The sequence below is a fragment of the Ascochyta rabiei genome, chromosome 9 (genome assembly GCF_004011695.2).
Source record: "Ascochyta rabiei chromosome 9, complete sequence".
Taxonomy (NCBI): Eukaryota; Fungi; Ascomycota; class Dothideomycetes; order Pleosporales; family Didymellaceae; genus Ascochyta; species Ascochyta rabiei.
This window is the reverse complement of record NC_082413.1, coordinates 982,892-1,007,755: the sequence shown is the minus strand read 5'-3', so window position 1 is coordinate 1,007,755 and position 24,864 is coordinate 982,892. Positions and strand designations below refer to the sequence as shown.

At 54.6% G+C, this 24,864-nt stretch overlaps 6 protein-coding genes across 7 annotated transcripts, besides 13 other annotated features; 4 read left to right on the top strand and 2 right to left on the bottom strand.

The window, feature by feature from the left end:
• Positions 1-504: 504 nt before the first annotated feature.
• On the top strand, positions 505-1,782 carry EKO05_0005893 (Acetylxylan esterase; the record flags this gene model as incomplete). Its single annotated transcript, XM_038939644.1, has 2 exons — positions 505-946; positions 1,004-1,782. 2 exons carry the CDS (start codon positions 505-507, stop codon positions 1,780-1,782), a joined length of 1,221 nt encoding a protein of 406 aa, XP_038798910.1.
• An 838-nt stretch (positions 1,783-2,620) lies between these two features.
• Positions 2,621-2,652: a tandem repeat.
• A 166-nt stretch (positions 2,653-2,818) lies between these two features.
• Positions 2,819-5,592, bottom strand: EKO05_0005892 (Guanine nucleotide exchange factor for Cdc42p; the record flags this gene model as incomplete). Of its 2 annotated transcripts, XM_059636688.1 has the most annotated exons (5): positions 2,819-3,465; positions 3,541-4,426; positions 4,475-4,732; positions 4,782-5,339; positions 5,392-5,592. In XM_059636688.1, 5 exons carry the CDS (start codon positions 5,590-5,592, stop codon positions 2,819-2,821), a joined length of 2,550 nt encoding a protein of 849 aa, XP_059492671.1. The 2 variants fall into 2 exon arrangements, with proteins under 2 accessions (XP_059492671.1, XP_038798909.2); XM_038939656.2 differs by having other exon boundaries at positions 2,819-4,426.
• Positions 3,993-4,018: a tandem repeat.
• A 54-nt stretch (positions 5,593-5,646) lies between the features above and the next one.
• Positions 5,647-5,681: a tandem repeat.
• A 133-nt stretch (positions 5,682-5,814) lies between these two features.
• Positions 5,815-5,881: a tandem repeat.
• A 209-nt stretch (positions 5,882-6,090) lies between these two features.
• Positions 6,091-6,163: a tandem repeat.
• Positions 6,164-6,166: 3 nt separating this feature from the next.
• Positions 6,167-6,200: a tandem repeat.
• A 209-nt stretch (positions 6,201-6,409) lies between these two features.
• Positions 6,410-6,518: a tandem repeat.
• Positions 6,519-6,690: 172 nt separating this feature from the next.
• Positions 6,691-6,730: a tandem repeat.
• A 1,452-nt stretch (positions 6,731-8,182) lies between these two features.
• Positions 8,183-8,221: a tandem repeat.
• Positions 8,222-8,557: 336 nt separating this feature from the next.
• EKO05_0005891 (uncharacterized protein) lies at positions 8,558-11,342 on the top strand (the record flags this gene model as incomplete). The annotated part of the gene is made up of 2 exons (XM_038939650.1): positions 8,558-8,798; positions 8,851-11,342. 2 exons carry the CDS (start codon positions 8,558-8,560, stop codon positions 11,340-11,342), a joined length of 2,733 nt encoding a protein of 910 aa, XP_038798908.1.
• Positions 11,126-11,167: a tandem repeat.
• Positions 11,343-12,174: 832 nt separating the features above from the next.
• Positions 12,175-12,203: a tandem repeat.
• A 746-nt stretch (positions 12,204-12,949) lies between these two features.
• Positions 12,950-13,288: a mobile genetic element.
• Positions 13,289-14,600: 1,312 nt separating this feature from the next.
• Positions 14,601-19,382, top strand: EKO05_0005890 (Multidrug resistance protein; the record flags this gene model as incomplete). The annotated part of the gene is made up of 2 exons (XM_038939861.2): positions 14,601-15,342; positions 15,400-19,382. The coding sequence occupies 2 exons, from the start codon at positions 14,601-14,603 to the stop codon at positions 19,380-19,382; spliced, it is 4,725 nt and encodes a 1,574-aa protein (XP_038798907.2).
• An 813-nt stretch (positions 19,383-20,195) lies between these two features.
• EKO05_0005889 (uncharacterized protein) lies at positions 20,196-22,151 on the bottom strand (the record flags this gene model as incomplete). Its single annotated transcript, XM_038945865.1, has 1 exon — positions 20,196-22,151. One exon carries the CDS (start codon positions 22,149-22,151, stop codon positions 20,196-20,198), a length of 1,956 nt encoding a protein of 651 aa, XP_038798906.1.
• Positions 20,209-20,240: a tandem repeat.
• An 802-nt stretch (positions 22,152-22,953) lies between the features above and the next one.
• On the top strand, positions 22,954-24,864 carry EKO05_0005888 (uncharacterized protein; the record flags this gene model as incomplete). Its single annotated transcript, XM_038939748.1, has 2 exons — positions 22,954-23,399; positions 23,454-24,864. The coding sequence occupies 2 exons, from the start codon at positions 22,954-22,956 to the stop codon at positions 24,862-24,864; spliced, it is 1,857 nt and encodes a 618-aa protein (XP_038798905.1).

Below are 24,864 nucleotides of genomic sequence, written 5' to 3'. Positions count from 1 at the left end.
TATCCTCGTATATGGAGGACCGATCAAGCATTGACACGCACGCTAGCATTTTTCTCGGTTCCTGCTTGCTCCCATGAGCTCAAAATCAGCTTCGATGCAAACCTCAACAGCAACGTCTCAGATGTCCCGTGGACACATTTCGCAAAGATGGCAGAGTTTGACGGTATCCATCAAGGGGACATCCGGCCCCTGGGCCATCCTCCAAAGCCTTATTGTCAGCCTCAATCTCAATAATTCGACGTTTGTCCGCGCTCCTGCTAGCGCACGACCCAAGATAGATAGCTCACCCAAAAAGGGATCCAACTCGTATCTACCTAGTCAGGCACACTACCCTGCCCGTTTCTGTGGAATCGAGCCGACTATCCGTAATGAACGCTCCTATTAAACTGTTTCCCCGAAGCCGAGAGGTCTTTCTCTCTTCTCACAGGTCTTCCAACCTCGCAATCTAACCAGTACACTCTCTTTTTGACGTCCGATTAATACCACACTCTTTAATCCTTATTAATGTCTTCCATCATCCGCAACGTTCTCGCGCTCAGCGCTGTCGCCGCCGTCGCCGTCGCTCAAGACCCAGCCCCCAAGCTCGACGCTCCCTGCGCCGATGCCGTTATCTTCATGGCCCGCGGTAACGAAGCGCCGTACCATGACTTCCGTACATTCCCCTTCGTCGAGGCTACGTGCAGCAAACTAAGGGCTGAGGGCAAGACGTGCGACTACATTGAGATTGTGTTCCCGTATGGCGGCGACTATTGCAAACAGATTGGCGAGGGAGTCCGCAACGGTCTATCCCAGATCACTGCTTTCAACAAGAAGTGCCCTTGCACGCACCTCATCCTCAATGGCTATTCTCAGGGTGCCTGGATTGCCGGAGATGTCCTTGCTGGACCTGGTGGATGCTCCCAAATCACCACCGGTCTGGACCCTACCTCGGCTCCTGGTAATGCTAGTAAGTATTTTAACATCTCACGCTCGAAACTTGGACTGTGCTAATGTGGTAACTTAGTTGCTGCTGCTCTCCTCTGGGGCGATGTCATGCATGTGGCTAACGAGCCATACAACGTTCTTGACGGCTCTGATCTACAGAAGGACGGTCGCCACGCCGACTCTCTTGCGCGCCTGAACCGCTACGCACCCGTTCTGCGCTCTTACTGCGCTAAGGGAGACCCGATCTGCGCCAACGGCGATGACGTCCAGAAGCACTTGAGCTACTTTGAGCTGTACTCCGACGACGCCTCGACCTGGGCCGTTGGAAAGCTCAATGACGCCGCCCCTCTATGTGCCGCTCCCACACCTACGCCCAGCGCTTCTTCTACTGTCGTCGCCTCGTCTGTTGGCATTGCCGCTGTTGCATCTTCAAGCGCTGCTGCTTCCTCCAGTGTTGCTGCCTCCTCCAGTGTTGCTGCTTCCTCCAGTGTTGCTGCTTCCACCAGTGTTGCTGCCTCCTCCAGTGTTGCTGCTTCCTCCAGTGTTGCTGCTTCCACCAGTGTTGCTGCCTCCACCAGTGTTGCTGCCTCCTCCAGTGTTGCTGCTTCCTCCAGTGTTGCTGCTTCCTCCAGTGTTGCTGCTTCCTCCAGTGTTGCTGCTTCCTCCAGTGTTGCTGCTTCCTCCAGTGTTGCTGCTTCCACCAGTGTTGCTGCTTCCACCAGTGTTGCTGCTTCCTCCATTGTCGCCGCTCTTCCCGCTTACCCTACATCTCCAGTTTACGTTGCCTCCTTCACTGCTCCACAGCCATACGAGGCTATGTGCGTTCCCCGTATCAAGATTGAATATGTCTACGCTTAAGAGTAAGAAGGACGGAAGATGTAGCCGAGTAGACATAGTGACAGCAGTAGATGGGTGTAGATCGATGAAGGAACTATGGAAAGGAACGACCGTCGTGTTCGACGTCTGCCTGAACTTTTGGTTTTGGTGCGTGATGAGTGCTTTCCGTCTGCTCTGTAGGTCCGCTGTGAATCCTGGTAGAGCCCTATGGTCCAATCTATCAACGTCTAGCCTGGAACGTAAACGTCCCTGTGAGCCCACTGTATCCCCCGTATCTGGTTTCCTGAATAAATCTGGACAACACAATCTACTGGAGACCCCTTATCCTGCGAAACTCGAGGCAAGCTCGGTACGGCGGCTTGGTGTGCATAGTATAGACCGACGAGTAGTCTACATGCTTAAGAGCTGGAGTTTATAAGATCTTTTTGTTAGGGCTGCGTGTATTCGAAGTATTAGGTCGTTACTATCGACAAATTGACAAGCCAGAAGTCGATCGAACCTGTCAAAAAGTAAAGCATCATCTTCATTCATACTGATATGTTTCTACCAGCCGGCTTCCTTCCGTCTATCGAACTCCAGCGTGTACACAGTAAGGGAGAAAAGCAACGCGCGCAGCACATTAGTATAGATGGATAAATGCGTGCTTTCTTTTCTCATTCCGTCATCAAGTCATTCATCACCCGTCGCTGCGAGGGGCACGTCAAGAACCCACACCACCCACCTCTCTTTTGCTCTTGCAAGCCCCACCTCCAGCCTAGCTCAGCCCAAAGCTGTGCCCACACTCGAAAAGAAAACAAGGGATGCCACTCTAGAAACCAAAGAGGATAGGGATATCGATGCGATATAGCCCAGCGCGACCTGCCTTGCCTTGCCGTACCGTGCCAGCCCTTGACGGGAACAGTGCATCCATTTGTAATGCCGGATCGCAGATATAATGTTGAAGAAGAGTTAATGTGCTGACTCCGTTCGCCGAAGGAGTGCAGATGAAGACCTGCTGTGGAGAAAGAAGAAAGATAACGCCAAATACGCCGTGCCCATGCCGTGTCGTGGATACATATCATCGTTGGCAGAAAAGCTCAATCTCGCCCAGCTGCCCTCCGCCCGGGTTGAGATCTCTTTGCTGCTCTTGCCAATTCTCAAAGGCTTCCAGAACGTCGTCGTCGCATTGTATGCTGACATAAGTACCTTCGCTGTCGAGGTACTTCAGCTTGACCTGGCCGGAAGCCAACGATACTGCTGTCGATCGCTGGAGTTTGGCGTCGATGCGGTCCTTGAGAGACTGGTAGCTGATGTTGGTGCTCACGACCAATACCATGGAGCTACCTGCTGATGGACAGTGTACTTTCACCTTGAGCTGACTTGGAATGTTGGAGTGCTCTGATATCAGCGGTGGTGACATATTTCGAGAATCCACCGAAGCCGGTGTCATTGTTCGCTCAAACGACGATGCAGGCGTCATAGTGCGCGACATGGGCGCAAGGTTCGGATCGCGACGAGCTGGCCCACCGGGGTAATCGGCCATGGTGGAGAGCTCTGCAGCTGTGCGTTGCTGAATGAGGCGATCTCGTTGGATCGCGGGTGATTGGGTGCCTGCTCTCGGGGGCAGGCCACTTGGTGAGTTGCTCTGGCTGCGATTTACGATGGCAGCATTGTAAGCATAGTGTGTTGGGAAGGGTGGTACGTCTGGCACGGGCCCGCTTGGTCCTTTACGCGGCACGTTACCATTATGAATATCGGGGCTACTGGCTGCCCGAAGACGTGGACCTTGAGATGACATACTGGCATTGGCTGGCAACGACGGCCTTTGGGCGCGTGCGGCGGCATATTGACCAGATGGCTCACGACCGTGACCGCGAGATGGCGCAGGGGCGGTGTAACGGTTGTTCTCCTCGTTGGAATATACGTTTGGCGGTGTCTGTCGGGGAAACGGGAAGGTACCTGCAGACGATGAACTCGTTCGCGCATTGGAGTAGGACGACATCGGTGTTTCGACAACTGGAGAGAAATGAGACTCGATCGCCCCTGAGTTCTGCAGCTGCTGTGTGCGCAACGTCAGTGGCGCCTGAGCGGAACCCGAATAACCCATGGGAAAACGCGGAGGAGGTACCCTGGGATCCGTCCCGTCCATCGGCGGCCCACTTTCGCCAGTTGTCGATCGTGACCGTGGAGAGCCGTTGGAGCTATTTTGCATGATCCCAAAACTATCCCGTGGGTACCCAGAAGCGGGAGGTTCGTCGTCGTCGTCGTCCTCTTCCTCCTGCTGCGCGTAGGGGTTCTCGACGTTCAAGCCGGCCATGTAGGTGAAGTTGGTATCCGAGGGTTTGGCGTTGACTGTGCTGGCGCTGGAACGTGCTTGGTCCTTCCATACCCGCCTCTGTGCGTCCACCTGAGCAGCCCATTTCTTCATCGTCTCTTCGGACGTGAAACGGATAATGAAGTTCTCGATCCCTGGGTCGCCTTTCCAGAAGATCTGGCAAGTGTAAGAGCCTGGCTTTTGTAACGAAATGGTCTCGGTGACGTTCTGCATGAAGATACGGCCTTTGAGCTGTAGCTTTGGCTTTCCGTCCTTGGTGACTAGGGATCTGGTGGACATTTTGTTTTTAGGCTTGTTGACGTTGATCTCCTTGCAGCAGAGCAGTATCATCTCGAAAAGGTAGATTTTGTACTAAGTGCATGTTAGTCACAGTTCCGGAGGCCTCGCTGGAACACTCACATCGCGCTCTTCGTTCTTCGAGCTCATGCTGTCGCCTTTGAGTACGGTGAATTGACCATAGAGGAGCAGATCACCGAAGCCCTCAATGCGGTGACCTTTCCAGTCCTCCACGAGGGTCTTGAGCTCCTCGACAGCCTCGACACGTTCTTCGCGTGCAATGGCATCGTTTGTGCCAGCGAGAACGGAGGAGGCTGCTTCGATACCTTTTGTGAGATCCTCTTTTCTTTGCTCGTCAAGGTCGCCGTTCTTGTGCAGTTGCTGTGAAGTGTTAGTGTAATCCATGGTAAGTTTCGCCGCGAAAACATACGGAGAGAAGCAGTGGGTATTTTGTCAATCGTTGGAAGGGCTTCAGCAGGAATGAGGTGAGTAGTGTGGGAGATTCGACCATCTGGCGCATCTCGGGGGTTCCGCCGGTCTCTTTTAGTTTGTCGAACTCGCGCATGGCAATCTGCTCGCATTTCTTCTGGTTTGCAATATACGGCTCGTAGACTTTGAAGGCATCCTTGTACAGCACAAACAGGTTTCCCCAGTTCTGCTCGGAGGCGGGCAGCGCATTCGTCTGTTCCACTCGGATGAGGAAGCGGCGCTGGAAGTCGAGGAGCGCGTTTAAATTGAGGAAGATATCGTGGACCTGGTCGCCGCTGATGATGCCCTTTTCTTCTACGAGCTTCTTGAACTCCTGCAGCAGCTCGAGATGCTGGACGTATGTGCGCTCGGTCTTGACCAGCTCGTCGATGATGTATTCTCGCTGGGAGCGCTTGATGGAGGAGGTGACGGAGGCGCTGTCGGAGATGTCGACGGCGGCAGGGTCGATCTTGCCCATCCGGACGAGGGAGTCGAGGACGCGGTTGACTACGTTGGTGACCTGGTGGAGATTCAGCACAGAAAAGACGGAAAAGGGTGTGGTCCGTGTTTACCTTGACGAAGCCCGTGGTGTCGTCGCCGTACAGGTCGCTCAGGATGAAGCAGCCCTCCTGAGAGATGCCCAGCTCGTTGACGCAGGCCTGGATGAACTTGTACGTGGCCATCTTCTCGTGCTTCTTCTGGCTCTTCTCGTCGGCCTTTGCGTTGGGTATGACGAGCAGGGTGCGGGGGCACAGGGCGTTGTACAGCTCCATGAGCGGGTAGCCCCTGCGGAAGGTGCGCCACAGCAGGGTGACGGGGTCGACGGGCTCGCCATCGTCCTCGCCCTTGTCCTCCTCCTCGTGCAGCCAGCGCTCGAAGCCTTGGATGGCGCGCAGGCGCAGCTGCAGGGTCAGGCAGCGCTGAAAGAGCGACGTGTCCTTGTCGGCGCGCTTGTTGAGGACGTTGTCGCTGGCCTCGACAGGCCCGCCGTTGACGGGGGTGGCGGCGGCGGGGATGGCGGGCGGGGGTGGGTGAAGAGGGTCGAGGTGGAGGTGGCGTTGGTGCCCTGGGTGTCGCGGGCGCTGTTGTGCGAGTAGCTGCTGTACTGGCTCTGGAAGCTCTGGTGGGACATGAGGGCTGGGGGCCCGCCGGTCGAAGTCATGCGCGCGTGTGAGAGTGACGACGAGGCTGTGGGCGGAGGCTGAGAGGTGTGGCCGCGCTGCAGGCCTGAGTGGAGTGCGATGCCGGCTTCCATGCTATGCACGCTCGGCGGTCATGCGCAGGTGCGGGTGCGAGAGCAGGTGCAGGTGCAGGTGTTGCTGCTGGTGTGGGTGCGTGCGGTGCGTAGGCGAGGGCGAGGGCGAGGGCGAGGGCGAGGGCGTGTGCTGGCCGCGCGCTCTAATTCTTCATCTCTCTGCGACCGCCGTGCGTGCCAGGAGCCCAGGACGTGGAGGAGTCGGTAGGGGGAATGCTGAGGAGCGGCGCGAGCGCTGGCAGACAGGGTCCGCGGGGGCAGGAGCGGGTGTGGATTCTGGTGCGGTAGTGCCGTCGCTGGGCGATTCGATCCAGGCTAGCAGGTAGGGCTCGTGAACAGCACAGCACAGCACAGAACAGTACACCGTGCAGAACAGTACACCGTGCAGAACAGTACACCGTGCAAAATAGTACACCGTGCACAGTATACAGCGCACGGTACACACAGTACGGGCGAACAGATCAGTGCAAGTGCGGCTGAGAACTACACCAACCGCGCAGCAGACACGGCGCCGTCGAGAAGAGGAAAGCGGGCGAGGGCACGTCAGCGAGCTTGGGAGTGGGATGGTGGGATGGTGGGATGCTTGAACGAACGGCCTGGCAGTCCTTCGTGGCCGGGCAGTGGCAGTGACAGTGTCAGTGGCAGTGACAGTGGCATGCACGATGAGATAGGGGTGCTATGAAACATCGCCCTGCACGTGACGCAAGCGCAATCCCAGCACCTTGCTGCACCATCGCACACGCTCTCCACACCGTGCACACACATGGAAGCAGACGCCTACACCTGCAGCCACCTACAACACGCCAACCACCTCCATGGTACCACACTGCACACTGCGCCGTTGTTTGCAGCCGCCAGCCCAGCCGTCACCGACCAGCGCCCTGGGCGACGGCGCGTGGCGTGCAACCACCATCAGACCCTTTGACCCAAACGCTGCGTCGAGTGACGGCTGACTCGAGTTGCTTCATCAAGTGCATTGCGTGTTGCAGTGACTCGTGAGCACCGTATCCCCCTTCGCAGCTGCCCTCTGTACCGAACATCCCCATCTCTGTTGCCAATGCAGCGACGCAGCGCTCCAGCGCTCATGTCAGCCTCATGACCGACCCGCCCTGCCAGCCTGCCCCATTCTCGTCTCATGACACTGCGACCCTCCCCCTCCCCGGCAACGTTGGGCAGCACCCTTCGCCGCCTCGCTGCCGGCCTGCTCCAGCGGTTTCTGCTGCCGGCCAACGGCCTGGTTCTGGGAGGGATCTGCATCCCACGCATCGGAGCTTTGGCTCACTCCGCAACTTGCCCGCATAGGTACTACTTCACCCTACTTTGTACATGGCACCAACGTGGGTACGCAGCCCTTGGCTTGTGCACACTGCACACAGCGTGACTTGCGGCCCAGAATCTCCCAGCGATTCATTCTTGGATGGACTGCCCTCCGGCCATGGCTGTCATTGAGCTTTCAGGTGGGGTTGCTTGGATGTTGAGGTGCGTCTAGTCTGGCTGCTCGACGATACCACCTCGGCCGTTAGACGAGTCGACGTTGCTGTACAGTGTACGCGCCGACTTCACGTGACGCTCACAGCCAGTGCGTGCATGGGTCATCGGTGAGCGCCCGTAAGAGCAGGTGACCAACGCTCGCTGGCGTGTGACCGACGGCGCTTGCGGGTAATGTAAAAAGCAAGAATAGATGCACTCGTCTGGGAGTTGTCGAGTTTTGTTCGTGACCAAGTACAAGGTGATGAAAGACCTGACCAAGCACTCGTGGTTCATGGTCAAGATAACAGACCGCAGAGATGCGACCATGCTAGCTGTACAGGCACTCGTGGTTCAAGGTCGAGATAACATGACCGCGGGGCGATGCATGTACCCGTCGTTAGCCTTGTTCGTACTGTCCAGCTACAAAGCCGGCGACTGTGCGAGCATGGCATTCCTAGAATTCGTGCATCGTGAATGGGGCCAAGCCTCAAACAAAGAAAGACGGCTTCGAGCTGATGTCTCGGCGCGGAGAGGGTGCCATGGCTGGTCAAGGTAGCCCCAGCCGTCACTAGCGCGGCCAGGCGCAAGCCAGTGAAGCCAGTGAATGTGGCGGCGCGGGCTCATCCGCAGGACTAACAACCACCACCACCACCACCACCTCCACCTCCACCTCCACCCTGCGCCCAGAAGACACGCTTTGGAAGCCAGCAAGCTGTCGCGACTGCTGCTGGCGCATTTCTCGATCAGTGCAACACCGACGCGCACCCGCAGCCCCCTGCGAATATCTGAACCTGCTGCAGGCCTGGCTGGCTCCTGCGGAGACGGTCCAGGCGCGCATCAGGCAGCACACCAGGCCATCACCGCTTCATTGTCACATGTCCTCATCCTCACAACCACGGCCGTTGCACGCTCTACCCTAACGAGACCGCGCCTTCCTTCTGTCCTTCCTTCTGTCCTTCCTTCTGTCCTTCCTTCTTTCCAGCGCCACCTTGGCCCCGTACGCGAGCACCGTCATGGCTGATCCGCTCCGAGGCTCGCCGCCCACGAATTTCGCGAATTCGCCGTACATGCACCCCTTCCGCCCCGCCTCGATCATGAACGCCAGCCGGTTCGACGAGGGCTACTCGGAAGACACACGCAGCCAGAATGAGACCGACATGGTCATGGGCGCCGGCGACAGCGGCATGGAGCCAGACGCACAGGACTTCAGCCTGCCCGACTGGATCATGGGGCTCGACGAACAGCAGCGCAGCGGTGAGTCGAGCTAGAGCGCGCATGGCCTCTACTCTGCTAATACCGCCCTCAGAGATTGCCTACGCCATTCTGCGCTCACTGCGAACCTCGTCCATCGCCGGCATAGTCGAAAAGCTGAACCCCCTCCTCCACCTCGACCCCGTCATACACCTTCCGCCAGAGATCACGTTCCAGATCCTTTCCTACCTCGAACCGGACACGCTGCTGCGCGCATCTACCCTGTCGCGCGCGTGGAGGATACGCGTCATGGACAGTCCGCTGTGGAAGCTGCTGTTCCGCCTCGAGGGCTGGAACTCCAACTTCCCTCAGGTGCGTGAATACGAAGAGACGGAGAGACAACGCCGTGCTAGCTTCAGGGAGAAGGAGCGCAAGACACGCCCCAGAGCTGCAGAGGACATGGATCTGGACAAGCCCTCGTCCAAAAGGCGCGTACGCGGCGAGCGCCAGCTGTTTGGGGACGGCCCAGCCGCAGAGACTGGCATTCGTCAAGGCCTGGAGCCCCTGTCCTTGAACAACACAACACGGAGCCAGACTGCTTGGGGCGAGCAGCATGGCATGGTGGAAGCTGACGACGGGCCCGCGGGCAGATCGGAAGACCAGATGGAAGATGTTGTTTCGACACCCTCACAAACCACGCAACCGCGCCGAAACTCACCTGCACAAAACGGACATGTCTCGCCCGTAGAGCCCACCACACCCCGCATCCATCCAACCCTTCTGCTACCAGGCCCAGATGCCAAGATCAACTGGCAGTACTTGTACAAGCAAAAGAAGAGGCTAGAAGACAATTGGGACGCTGGTCGCTACTCTAACTTTCAGTTGCCTCACCCCAACCATCCCACAGAAGCTCACACGGAGTGCGTGTATACGATACAATACTCCGGCAAGTACCTCGTCAGTGGGAGTAGGGATAGGAGCATCAGGATTTGGAATCTTGACACGCAACGTCTGATGCATCCACCGCTTCTGGGTCATTCCGCGTCCGTGTTGTGTTTACAGTTTGACGAACGGCCTGAACATGATCTGGTCGTGTCAGGCGGAAGCGACTGCAGAGTGATCCTGTGGCAGTTCTCCACCGGACGCATGATCAAGGAGATCGAAAAGGCACACTCGGAATCCGTTCTGAACCTGCGGTTCGATGATCGGTATCTGGTCACTTGCTCGAAAGACAAGTCCATCAAGGTCTGGAATCGCAGGGAAATGCTGCCCACTGACGATACATATCCTTCTTCAACCACCAAATCCGCGGCACGCTTTCCTGAGTACATTATCAACATGCAGCAGCATGTGGAGAACCAACACCTGCATTTCACACCCCTCAGGCCTTACAACCTCGTCATGACACTGGAAGGGCATGGTGCTGCCGTCAATGCCATACAGATTCTCGATGGGCAGATTGTCTCCGCTTCCGGGGATAGGAGTGTCAAAATCTGGGACGTGCGAACTGGCGCATGCATCCGAACTTTCCAAGGTCACAGCAAAGGTATTGCTTGCGTACAATTCGACGGCCGGAGGATCGTCAGTGGCAGCTCAGACGAAACCGTACGTATCTTTGATCGAGCCACAGGCGCTGAAGTGGCTTGTCTGCAAGGCCACAGTAACCTGGTGCGCACTGTGCAAGCTCAGTTCGGAGATCTGCCCGGTAACGAGGAAGAACTGGAGGCCGAGGCACGAGCTGTGGACCGCAATTTCTTCGAAGCACAGAACAGAGGCCAGATTGACCAGAGGCTCTCAAGGGCGCAACGGCAGGCCCGCAACGCTGGTTCCCGCGATCCGAAGTCCATCTTTGCCTATGGTGCGAAGCTGCCACCGGGTGGTGGAGGCAGCAAGTGGGCCCGAATCGTCTCTGGCTCCTACGACGAGACGGTCATCATCTGGAAGAAAGGAGTCGACGGTGCTTGGGAAAAGTCCAAGATCCTGTACCAGAACGACGCTGTTCGAGCGGCAGGCGGCCGACCCAGACGGCCAGTCGCCCAAAACGCGGCCCAGGGTCCTCAAGGGGCTCAGAACGCCGCCCAGCAACAGGGAGGCCAAGCAGCCGCCCAGCCGAACAATTTCCAGGCTTTAGCGCAGCAGGCGCAAGCCCAGGCACAAGCAGCTCAGAACCTCGCTCAGCAGGCACAAGCACTTCACGCAGCCTCCCAGGCAATGCATGGCAACACCGCTGGCAACGCAGCCGGAAACGCCGCTGGCAATGCAGGGAACGGGGGAAACTCGCGGCCGCCTCCCACAGCGAATGCTACCGCTGCTGCTGCTGGTCCTGCTGGGCCTGCGGGTCAGGCTGCAGCAGGTCCTGCGCAGCAACAAGCACCCGCCAACGGAGCAGCTCACCATCACCATCACGGTCCCCATCACCACCACCACCCCCACCCGCTTGGCGTACCGCTAGCCAACCAAGGCACCAACTCACGTGTATTCAAACTGCAGTTTGACGCTCGCCGAATCATCTGCTGCAGCCAAGACCCCACCATTGTGGGCTGGGACTTTGCAAACAACGATAAGGACATTGTCCTCGCCAGCCAGTTTTTCGGCGACTCCTATTGAGACCGTGGCGGCGAGTGTATATATTCAGCATTTTAATCAGAGTATGCCAGAGACGGCAGAAGAGGCCAGCAGCACTAGCACCCGTCCCTGCGTCAGACAAAAAACATCCATCGTCGTCCTCCGCTCCGTTGACACTCGGCCGCAGCAGCCACGGAGCGCAAGGTTCCGAGTTCCCGTCCTTCAGCGCAAGGCCCAGCGTGGTCCAGATAGGGCTGGTGGGAGATCGTCGCGCAACGCTTGCTAGGGGGAACAGAGATGTGCAACTACCTTCCTACCTACCTCGTACAATTTCTTGTACAGCACAATGCAATTGGCGAGATCGCCTTATACAATGATGTATTGAAGTCCTGATATCAGGGTTTAGATGAATGGGCGGGGTCTAGATGAATCAGTGTCTCTGTCCACTTCTGTGTTCTGATCTTCTATCCTCTCCTCTTCTTTCTTCTTCTCTTCTCCTCTTCTTTCTTCTTCTCTTCTTCACTTCTTCTTGTCTTTACCATGATATCATCTACGTCTCCATCTACCGTTCCCTCGACCTCGGTATCGGTATTCGCATGGCGGAGGCTAGTATCTAGAAATGAAAATACACACACACTTTTTCGCCACCAGCCGTCCCTAGAACTCCCCTTCTCCTGTTCTCTCTTGCTGAACTGCTATCAGCACTTCTCTGTCTTACTCTTGAAGTTGATTCAAGGAGGCGGTGTTCATGGTGTTGGAAGGAGTGTGGGTAGTATTGTCGATTTCTCACGCAAGGGTGAGATGTACGAGGTGGGTGGTGAACGAATTCCATCCAGCTACAGAGTACGGGCGTTGACTGCTCGGTGATTTACACTGTGCTGTTTTGTGTCTTGTGTTGTGTTGCTATGCTTGGATATAGATTGTGGTTTTAAACGCGCGTGGAATATACGTTTTTCGGTACGGGACTCTCGAGATGGCGGGATGTGGTTATGGAGACCTGACTTGTACTAGTACTCTCCTTCCCATATGAACACCATGTACAGTCTCAATCTAAAACAGCTCAAGGCTCAGATCTGCACGGCAGGAACTCGGAGGGAGCCGCGAGCTTGCAGGCTGCTGCTGCGCTGCGTTCAGTCCCTCTTGTTCTCATTCAGGACTTGTTTGTCGTCGAGTCACATCAGCCCGTCCGGAGAATGAAGAAGCCCATGCAACAAAGCCGACGGCAAAGCCGACGCGCGTCACTTTTGAAGGATCGCTTTCTGGGCAATATTGTCTAGCGGCCAGTTGTTGGCGAAGTTGGTAGTCAGCTTACTCAGCTCTAGCATGTGAAGTCTTGGAGAGGTAAGACGGCATTTGTCTGATCTGGCTGATTGACGATGCTGCCTCCCGTGTGGCAAGAAGTGGGTGCAGCAGCTGCCAGTCTATCACGATTTCTTGGAGATGGTGGTGGAGCACTTGAATCGATTGTGGATTACCGTTCACTGTACGCAAACTGCTTTGGCATCTTTTGGCTGCTGGTTAATCAATAATGGTCTGACAAGGTCACTTTGACTGTCTCCCGCATTCGGGAAGATGAGGTTTCTGTGGACCACCTTCTGCAACATGCACACTCACCGGCTCCAGACGCGCCTAACCTGCCTATCAATCGAGGATACACTTGAGCTGACCAACGCTAAAGCTGACCTAACCACCGACTTACCGACTTAGTCTAAGCAACACGCAAGAACATTGAAATTAAAATCTTTGCAGCTGCTGCACTCTAAAATAATAAAATATAATAGATTCTAGATAACTCTAACCTTAAAATCACACTAACCTTAAGCTAACCCTAACCTTAAACTAACTCTAACCCTAAGAATTAGTTATAAACATAATCCTAACATGTTTATATCATCTTTTAGATAGGTTTAGAAGATGATCCCTAGCGTTGGTTAGGTGGAGCTGCTAAGGCAAGGTTGAGCTCTTAGTGTTGGTCAGCTCAAGCGTGTCCTGCCCTGCTATCAATCTTCTGTATGTGCCAAGCCTATCCCGCAGCCTCACAGATCGCCCACCGGCATCGGTAAGAGGTACGCGGCTGGGAGCACCACAGCATTGTGCGACGAGAAAGAAGGTGGAGATGTTCAGGGACTCTCAGATACTTTGCATGCGCTGAAGTCGCAATAGTGTGCTGTAGGGCTGAGAAGCAGACAAGACTGGCTAGGGTGCGGCAAACGGATGCGCAATGGACCCGTCATGCACGAAACCTCGTGCCACGCGATGCGCGGTGCAGCCAGCAAGGAAAGAAGGGAAGAGCAGTCGCGCCACTTCGGTCAAAGCGCGTTTGCCAACACGTGCACGCCGTGCCTGCGTAAGGCGGGCCCGCTCTCACGACTCACCCTGAGCAGGCTAATTGCAGTATTCGTCCGTGAGTAAGAAGGGGGTGGGCCGCGTTGGGAGTCTAGATGCCTGCTAACCTTGTAGGATGCTGGCCGTGGCGAGAGGCATGCCTGCATCGATATCATGTTACTGGTAGGGAAGGGAAGAGCTGTTTGGGGGCGAAGACAAAGCCTGCTGGCGGGGAAACTCCAACGTGTCAGACACTGTCAGCAGAGTCGACTGTGCTAGGCGCTGTGGTGGCTCTGGATGGCGCGACGTTGCGACACGCAGCATCGTAGTGAGTCTTGGGCGATCTCGGGGCACAATGCTGGCCCAATTGACTTCCTCTTTGGTGAGTGGAGCGTGCGCCAGATGGACGGCCGTGTCACTGTAAGCGTGAGAAGCTGCCGTCCTGGTTCTTGACCGTCTACGCTCCTGTGCGGCTGTCGCAAGATCAGCGATGCAGTGCTCAGATGCACACTCCGATGCGCGCTCAGATACTCCCAGAATCCACTGTCCTGGAAAGACAGCGTCACGTTCTGGAGAAGCGGACGAATCTCACACTCGCGAAGAGCGCCGTCTCATTGGCGGTTCGCACTCGCATCCGTATGCAGCGTATACTGGTATCCACAATACGCTACGCAAGAGCGGGCGTGAGCGTATCCGCTTCCGGTCGCGACGAGCCAAGCCGCTGCCCATGGATCTAAATCCCTACGCCGCTGGGCGTATCATATTATTTGCGCGTGTGCTACCTTTTATCAGCCAGCTTCTCCCGCTCGTGGTGTCTGCTCGTCAACTCCAGGTCCCTGGCCCCAGCACCATTCAATACCCCAACCTTTCTTTTTCTCCTGTACTGGACAGTGGTAACCCGAACAAACACAGTACTCGCTTTCCTATTATACAGCTGGCCAACCAGAGGATCCTGGTGGCGTTCGCCCAATCACAATGTCTCTCGTAGGCAACTTCACCTCCAACTACGACCGCGAGGCCGCAGTTGGCGGCGCCCCTACTCCTGAGATGCAGGGTCGTCGGCCATCACAATCACACTTCCACGAGGAGGACAACCGTCATGACACATCATCTAATTCAACTACAATCGCTGCCCAGAACTCGCCCCCTAGGAGCAATTACCACACTACTACATCAGTCGAGAAGGAGGTGCCGTACAACCAAGATGCCGAGGACCAGGAGACCGTCCGAAGAGAACACGAAGTTTTACAGCTCGCAAGACGTCTGACTTCTAACAGCGTGCAATCTGCTTCGCATAACCAGAATCCGTTCAATGCAACCCCTGGCTCGTCATTGGATCCCTCTGGCGGCAACTTCAATGCTCGTGCCTGGACCAAGGCCATGATGAACCTTCAGCTTTCAGACGATAACGCAGCACCACCCAGGCAAGCAGGTATCTGTTTCAGGAATCTCAATGTCCACGGTTTCGGTGCCGACACAGATTACCAGAAGAGTGTTGGTAACGTTTGGCTCGGGGGACCTGCACTGCTCAAGAAGCTGAAGGGCGACAAGGGTCGCAAGATCAACATTCTGCAGGGCTGTGACGGTGTCGTTGAGGCTGGCGAGATGCTGGTTGTTCTTGGGCCTCCTGGATCTGGTTGCTCGACCTTTTTGAAGACAATCACCGGAGAGACGCACGGCTTCTTCGTCGACGAGAAATCAAAGCTGAACTACCAAGGTATGTCTGAAGTCCTATCCCGTCAGGTCAGGTGCAGCGTGGGCTAAGTGAAACAAGGTGTCAGCCCAGAGCTCATGCGGAAAAACTACCGTGGTGAGGCCATTTACACTGCCGAAGTCGATGTCCATTTCCCCGCCATGACTGTCGGCGAAACGCTCTACTTCGCTGCCCTCGCTCGTCGCCCACGCCACATCCCTGGTGGCGTCACAGCAGACGAGTATGCAAAGCACCAGCGCGATGTCATCATGGCCATGTATGGTATCTCGCATACACTCAACACCCGTGTGGGCAACGACTTCCTCCGTGGTGTGTCCGGTGGAGAGCGCAAGCGTGTCACCATCGCCGAAGCTTCTCTCAGCCGAGCGCCTCTGCAGGCATGGGATAACTCCACTCGTGGTCTTGACTCCGCCAACGCCATCGAGTTCTGTAGGACTCTTCGCATGGAGACTGAGATCAACGGCACCACAGCATGCGTCGCCATCTACCAGGCTCCGCAGGCTGCGTATGACTTTTTCGACAAGGTCTTGGTTCTGTACGAAGGCCGCCAGATCTTCTACGGGAAAACTACCTATGCGAAGCAGTTTTTTGTCAACATGGGCTTCGTTTGCCCTGATCGTCAGACCGATGCTGATTTTCTCACCTCCATGACATCTCCGTTGGAGCGTATTGTCGCCAAGGGCTTTGAGGGCCGCGTTCCTCGTACACCTGATGAGTTTCACCAGCGCTGGTTGGAGTCGCAGGAGAGGGTTGCGCTCATGGCTCAGATTGACGCTTACGAACAGAAGTACCCTGTTGGCGGTGAGATGGCTCAGAAGTTCGCCGAGTCCCGCAAGCTCCAGCAGGCCAAGGGACAGCGCGCAAAGTCTCCCTATACCCTTTCCTACACCCAGCAGATCAAGCTCTGCCTGTGGCGTGGTTTCGTCCGACTAAAGGCCGATCCCAGCATCACACTCTCTCAACTCATTGCCAACTCCATCATGGCCCTGATCATCTCATCCGTCTTTTTTAACCTCCAGCCTACCACCGGTTCTTTCTACCAGCGATCCGCCCTGCTCTTCTTCGCCATTCTCATGAATGCCTTCGGTTCTGCCCTCGAAATCCTTACTCTCTATGCTCAACGCCCAATCGTCGAGAAGCATTCTCGATACGCCCTCTACCACCCGTCCGCCGAAGCCTTTGCCAGTATGTTGACAGACATGCCGTACAAGATCGCCAATACCATCACGTTCAACTTGGTTCTCTACTTCATGACCAACTTGCGCCGCGAGCCTGGCAACTTCTTCTTCTTCGTCTTAATCTCCTTCACCCTTACGCTGGTCATGTCCATGTTCTTCCGATCGATTGCTTCTTTGTCCAAGTCTCTTGTCCAGGCGCTGGCACCCGCTGCCATCCTCATTTTGGGTCTCGTCATCTACACCGGCTTCGCTATCCCTCCCAACTACATGCTGGGCTGGTCTAAGTGGATCCGCTACATCAACCCTGTTAGCTACGGCTTCGAAGCCCTCATGGTCAACGAGTTTTTCGGCAGACAGTTCGAGTGCAACCAGTTCGTCCCGTCAGGTGGTGCCTATGATGCCCAGACTGGTACACAGCGCGCTTGCCGCGCTGTTGGTTCCGTACCCGGCCAACCCTATGTCGATGGTGGTATTTACATCAACTCTGCCTACGAGTACCAGCGCTCGCACAAGTGGCGCAACTTTGGTATTCTCTGGGTCTTCATGTTCGGTCTTATGATGGTCTACCTGACTGCTACTGAGTACATTACCTCTTCCAAGTCCAAGGGTGAAGTCCTGGTCTTCCGTCGTGGCTACCAAACTCCCAAGGCCAAGTCCACTGACGATCTTGAGAACAATCCCACCGGTCGCCCTGCTGGTTACGCTGACAGCAACGACAACATCGCAATCATTGAGCGCCAGACTGCCATCTTCCAGTGGAAGGACGTCTGCTACGACATCAAGATCAAGGGCGAGCCCCGCCGCATTCTGGACCACGTTGACGGTTGGGTCAAGCCTGGCACTTTGACCGCCCTGATGGGTGTGTCAGGTGCAGGTAAGACCACTTTGCTTGATGTCTTGGCTACACGCACTACCATGGGTGTCATTAGCGGTGAGATGTTGGTTGACGGCAGTCCTCGTGATGACTCCTTCCAGCGCAAGACCGGTTACGCTCAGCAACAGGACTTGCACTTGGCCACCTCGACCGTCCGTGAAGCCCTTACCTTCTCTGCCCTCCTCCGTCAGCCCGCCCACGTCGCTCGTCAAGAAAAGATCGACTATGTCAGCGAAGTCATCAAGCTTCTTGATATGGAAGAGTACGCCGATGCTGTCGTCGGTGTTCCTGGTGAAGGTCTCAACGTCGAACAGCGCAAGCGTCTTACCATTGGTGTTGAGCTGGCGGCCAAACCTGCTCTGCTTCTCTTCCTGGATGAGCCTACTTCCGGTCTCGACTCGCAAACCTCATGGGCCATTCTTGATCTCTTGGACAAGCTGAAGAAGAATGGGCAGGCCATTCTCTGCACTATTCACCAGCCTTCTGCCATGTTGTTCCAACGTTTTGACCGTCTCCTCTTCTTGGCCAAGGGTGGTCGTACTGTGTACTATGGCGATGTCGGCAAGAACTCCAAAATCCTTGTCGACTACTTCGTCCGTCACAGTGGTGTGCAGTGTCCTCCCGAGGCCAACCCTGCCGAATGGATGCTCGAGGTTATCGGCGCTGCTCCTGGATCTCACACTGACGTCGACTGGCATCAGGCATGGCGCGATTCTCCCGAGTACGCTGAAGTTCAACGTCACCTTGAAGAGCTCAAGGTTGAACGCTCGCAGCAAAACCGTCTCGAACGCACCATCTCTGCCCAGAAGCGAGAGGACAAGGCCGCCTACCGCGAGTTCGCCGCTCCTTTCGGTGAGCAGTTCCGCCAGACCACCACGCGTGTCTTCCAGCAGTACTGGCGCAGCCCTGCCTACATCTACTCCAAAACCCTTCTCTGTGTTTCCTCGGCCCTCTTCATTGGTTTCTCCATGTACAAGATGCCCAACACACAGCAAGGTCTCCAGAACCAGATGTTCAGTATTTTCATGTTGATGACCATCTTTGGTCAACTCGTCCAGCAGATCATGCCCCACTTCGTTACCCAGCGTGCTTTGTACGAAGTCCGTGAGCGTCCCAGCAAGACCTATTCCTGGAAGGCCTTCATGTTGTCCAACATCCTGGTCGAACTTCCATGGAACTCCCTTATGGCTGTCCTCATCTATTTCTGCTGGGCGTACCCAATTGGTCTGTACCGCAATGCCGAACTCACTGATCAGGTCCACTACCGTGGTTTCCAGCTCTTCCTGTTTACATGGATGTTCCTGTTGTTCACCTCGACATTTACGCACATGGTCATCGCTGGTATCGAGTCGGCTGAGACTGGTGGTAACATTGCCAACTTGATGTTCTCGCTCTGCTTGGTCTTCTGTGGTGTCCTTGCCACACCTGCCTCCTTTCCTCGCTTCTGGATCTTCATGTACCGCCTCTCGCCATTCACGTACTTGGTGTCTGGCCTACTTGCAACGGGTCTAGCGAGAAGTACAGTCCACTGCGCTGCAAACGAGTTTGTCCATTTCGATCCTCCACAGGGTGACAATTGCCTGTCTTACATGCAGGACTATATCAACATCTTCGGCGGTTACCTGAACAACGAACAAGACAATAGCGATTGCGAGTACTGCGCCATCAAGTCTACGGATGCCTTCCTTACCCAGCTTTCCTCTAGCTACGACGATGTCTGGAGGAACTTCGGTATCCTTTGGGCCTACTGCATCTTCAACGTCTTCGCTGCCCTTGCTCTCTACTGGCTCATTCGCATGCCCAAGACCAAGAAGGAGAAGGCCGACAAAAAGGAGGTCGGCGAACACAAGGGCGCTGCGCAAGGGCAGACGGTGGAGGCGTCCAGCCGTGCAGGCAGCTCCGTCGACAACGAGAAGATCGGTAACAAAACCACTGCCACAACCGCATCGCGTGCTCCCTCGGTACCGGATGTTGGAACCGAGAAGATCTAAACCCACCCTTGTTTTTCTGTCTTTCCCCCCTTGCATTTTTTGCGGGTACTTGCGCCGCTATACCATGGCATGTTGAACGCCTTGCGACGCATCATGCAGTTTATTTTCCCCTCATTAGTGGCTTAGCTACACAGATTTCCCACCGCTCAAGCGCTGAGCATCTCCGCCCGCTGTGGAAAGCGGGTGTTCACCTATCGTATATTATCTAATAGTCATCCATGTATGGTGGCCGTATACCAAGTTCAAAAAATTAGATTGTTCGTCATCAAAGACCCCTCTCTTGTGTTTGTTGTGCTTTGCTTGCGTCCTTCGTTCACCGAGTGAGAGGTTGGGGTGCCAGTCATATATGCGTATCATCTCCACCGTCTCACGGGAAATGTTCAGATCCATGCTATAGCTCGGGCCTGGCATGGAGTACTTACTGAACGCCAATTCGTGCAGTCGGACCGATTATATGGCTAATGCAGTAGCCGCAATCCCAGATCACTACTTGGGTCTCTATGTCAGTGCTAGTGACATCTGCGCGAGTTAACCCCGCATCAGCTCTCGATTATGTAGTACTTGGGTTGAGAATAGTTTAAAGGCAAAGGTTGATTCTATTGTGGGCGTGTTGTAGTTAGAGCGATGGAATCCTGGGATACCTGAAGCTCGAATTTGTTCCTCAGTCCTAGTCCATCTACCCTCCCCGTCTCTCTCAACAGCTCACTGATTCGATGGCAGAATCGTCGCATGGACAGCCACAGCATCACACAAAAGATGACGACGAAAAAAAGATGAAAGCAGTGCTTTGAGGCACTGATATAGACCAGCTACTCAAGACCCACGACCTCTCCCTCTCCCTCTGCCCCTGCCTCTGCCACCTCTGCCGCCCCTGTTCCCTTGTCTGGGGCCCTGAGGTACACCTCTGGTCCATCGGTCCTTCTCATCTCTAAGGTCTTTCCAACGTTCATCGAGACCCCTGTATTTCGCATCATCTCGCTTCAGCCCCTTATCTGCCGCCTCTGAGGTAACGTCATCTTGTACAAGAAGCTGCATACCCAGTCCCTCCTCACTACCTTGCTCGTACATGCCTAGGTTGAGAACATCTCCTCGAGGGTTATAAGATGATTGTACATCTACCGCAGCACTATCTGTGAAGCGCGTCGTAGATTGTGAAAGCAAAGTGTCAGGATACGGGTCGGCAATGCCGTGGAATGTAAGGTTCTGTATCGAGCCCTCAAGGCCGGCGTACAGATTTGGACTCGTGGCCGAGGGAATAGAAAGGCTGTACACGGGTGAGTCTTCACGACCGCGCCAGTAGTCTTCCCGGTACGCGTCGCGCTTTGGTGGATTCCGGGGGTTGAGATATAGGTTCCAGCCACCGCAGATGGCAGACGCGGTGTCTCTTGTGGCGTTGACAATGGCATTGGCTGCATAGTCCTGACTACGAGGCTTGAATTTTACTTCTGATGGTAGTGAGACAGTGGAGTAGGCGCGCGAACCGGAGAGGCGTAGATCGAAGACCTTGAGCATGCTATGCATTGACACACCAACAACAACACGCTCGAGGCCTTGTATCGCTAGTGAGTAGACCGACGAGTCATTTGTAGGATCCCAGTACAGGCTCTCGACATCGCGTGGCGATCGCAAGTCATGTAGTCTAACGATCCCATCGTAACCGCCTGATAAAAAGACATTGCCAGCTTCTGATCCACCCTGTGTGCGATCTGAGATTGGAAGAGTTGGGTATACGGACGTCTGTGAGCTTCGAGTTGTACCCAGTGCGAAAGATCGGTAAGGGTCGGACAACAGGCCGCCTGGTGTGATTTGGTACACTTGTATTGGCTCGCTGGTTGGGCCAATACCAATAGCGACCTTGTCATTCGACAGAAACATGCAAGACCAGATACTGCCACTTCGAGCTCCTTGGATGATTGGGTTTACATCTGAAGCTGCTTCGATGGGCCTCTCTGATACATCGCAGTCCAGTGGAAAGAGAGCTAATGAGGTGTCTCCAAGGGTAGTAGCTAACAAAGGTGTGGGAGAGGAAGATACAGCGAGAGCATTAACTGATCGTCCGAGTGTGTCAAAACTTTGTTCAATTGTTTGAGCTTGCTCTGAGTCAACGTCGAGTCGCGTGAGTTGACCAGAGGCTGTTCCAAAAACCATGGCCTCAAAGCCTTGCTCCTTTTGATGCGGTCGAAGAAGTCGCAGGCTCGTGATATCATCTCTGCCTTCGCTGCTATCAGGAGTCTTGTATGTAAACCAAGAATTTGTGTGGCCGAAAGCATCTGATGTTTGTGTTTTACAGGGCTGTTCATTAGTACGACACCCACTCCTAGGCTCCGAGTCTTTTACTCTCATAACAAGTTGCGTACCAGCAGACCAGACCAATACCTCTCTCCTCTCAGACCACGAGCCGAACGTCTCCTCATAGCTGTCGATGCTGGGTTGGTAGCCCATGGTCTGTCCTCGAAGTCCTCTCCATGGTGCTGGCTCCCATGTGTTCAGACTCGTAGTTTCGATACTGGGTTCTAGGTATCTTGCCACAAACCCTTTACGGCCCCAATTCCGGTAGAGAGTTGTCAAACCGTGGACAGAGTTTTGGGCATCTGTGTCTAACCCGTTGACGTGAAAACGTCCCTTGAGCAAAGCTTTCCAGCCATCCAGGTTCACGAACTCTGATAGTCGGCGACTCGTCAAAGTCAGGTTCAGCAGGTCTCGAGGTCGATCGAAGTGGCTGGTGATGATCGAGATTATCTCGTTTGGCAGCGTACTGAGAGTTGCCATGATTGTTGATTTTGCTTGTGTTGACACATGCGTACTGGCTGGAATAGTTGGTCAATTAGTAAAAATTCAATACTGGAAGATGGAGTCATTAGGCACTCCAATGCTGCAGAGGTGTGACATTTTCGGTGCTGACTGGAGTGTGACTCTTCCACGATGACGACAGAGGAGGTCTGTGTGGCGACTGATTTGCTAGCGTCGCGCACCAGCCACATCTCCTTTTCCCTGCAGGAGCAGTCTTTGGAGGACAATCGCAATCTGTACGACAAAAACAATTAATGGCAACCCGGCGATACAAGCAGATGCAGGTCCCAAAGCAGCCGTATATTTTCTTTCTGCTGTCCCGACGGTACCCAGCATGCCAGCTTGAATGCACTGACTGCGCGACGCGACCATGAGCGTGTCCCTCGTCAGTTCACGAACTCACCACTCGAGTCAATCTTTCGGTTGCTACCGTTTAACTTCTTCTTAACTGAATGTGTTCCTCAGACAGGGGTACAAGGACCTACCCATTTTGCAAGGTTACACGACGACCTGCGCCAAAGGATTTACTTGTCCTCGGCCAACCACCTCTTCCGGTGCTTAACTGCTCGAGTTATTGGTCCACAGATTTTCTGGCGTTGACAACTCCGGAGCCTATCCCGTGATTATCACCATGCAAGCGCCAATCTAAATCACGTCTACCGACCGCTGAGATCAGCAACTTGCGACAGTTATTACCGGCCCTTCTCCACCTCACCCTGACATTCATGCAAGTCGTCACAGGTTGACACAACTCACATACATTGCAACATCGAGTTGCGCAATGGCGGTCGTGCCACCGAGCGAGAAGAGAGTGTATGAACTCATCAGTACAGTTGGAACGAACATAGAAAGGCTGCGACAAGGTATCAATGCGCTCCGGCAGCTGCACGACCGTTGGACGGGCTGCAATGAAACAGCCATCAACCTAATAGCACAGTTGACGACTCTGAGGTCGAATCTGAACAATGTGCACGATTGGCTCAACTATGGGATCAATGATCTGCACCCTCAGCTCCTTTCCGACTTGGACGTCTTGATGGCTTCTTGCGCATTACTTGTGCGACATGTAGACCATATAATTGCGAGTCTTCGACAGCCAGATCCTGATGCAGTGGATTGCGCAATTAAGCTCAAGTATGCTGTTGGAGGTCGGTCAATGGAGCGGCTCCGAGATGTTGCTGAGCGACAGTCGGATGCCGTTCGTTTACTGTTGGCTGCATGTAGATGGTAAGCAACTTGGTCCATCTTCCAGCTTCAACTGAACAATTCTGACCTTTTCAGTCACACCGCTGCGCAGCGTAAGATCTTGCTTCACAAATCTCGCCAGATCAGGAAAGAGGATGACCTGTCTCTGAAAGTATTAGCGCGATCATCAAAGTGGAACGGTGGGTGCATGACAGTGCTTACCAGCGTTTCCAGAGGGATACAAGGAATACGAATGTCTTACTACAGAAAGTTCAAGCGAAAAGATCTTTACGATGAACCAACCGAGAACGACTATGATAATGCCGCTGCTGCCATCCGGTCAGAGGCAATTGATCGCGCGCTCCAGGAAGACAGCATGGTGCTTCGACGAGAGACCAAACTCATGTTGATGGGGCAGGACAATAGTGGAAAGGACCTTGTCATGCGCCAGATCAAAGTCTTGTATGCCGAGGGATACTACTCACCAGAAGACCGCATGAAGTTCCGAGATGCTGTACGCTCGACTTTACGACTGCTTATCCATTCGATTATCGACCTACTAAAAGACACCGGTATCAATTTACCTACGACCCTCAGTCAACAGTTCGCCGTCTTGCTGGACGAGGTGGATCTGGTTGACATGCATTGCATCACCATTGATGCCGCAGTAGCTGTACGAAGCCTGTGGACTAGCGCCGAGTTCTCATCTATGTATCTCAAAAACTTCGAGATTGACTTCCCACAATACTCACCCTATTTCGCCCAGGAGGTCCAAAGAATCGCCGCCGAAGATTATGTGCCCACTGAAGCGGACATCGTTCGCTTGAACCAGTCGATTGGAGGCATCAAAGAACTACGCTTCAACTGGGACGAACTCGATGTCCACCTTTTCAACATCAATGGCTTCATCCCAGACCAGTTCCGCAAGCGCTGGTTTCACCAATTCGATAGCGTTACATCACTCGTTTACACCGTTGATGTGTCGCTCTACGACCGCCCCTTCTACGGCCAAACAACAAAATCGCAGCTCCTCGACGACTTTGCCAGCTTCGAGTCCTGGGCTACATCGCCGAAATTTGCGAACTCCGCAGTCATCCTTCTGCTCAACAATTTCACGCGTTTCCGCGATAAACTGCGCTACTCGCCGCTCGAGACTGTGTTTCCAGACTACATACCCAATGCCTCAGACCCTGATAGCTCCGCGCGGCAATATATTTTGAAGCAATTCAAAGATGTCAACCGCAATCGACTTTCCATCTACTCGTTCTGGGTTGATCTCGACATGAGTGATAACCAGCACCTATACGCAGCGGTCAAGAAGACACTGCAGCACATTCAGCAGCGGAAGGCGAGGAGCGAAGTATGGCAAGAGAGCGAGACGACTATGACCTCTAGGACAGGTCTCACTGAAAAACTTTCGAACAGTCGACTGAACTTGCTATCGAAGAGTGGGTCGAACATGGAACGCTCGTCGCCGAAGAAGTCGGTGGAAAGCAAGTTCACATGA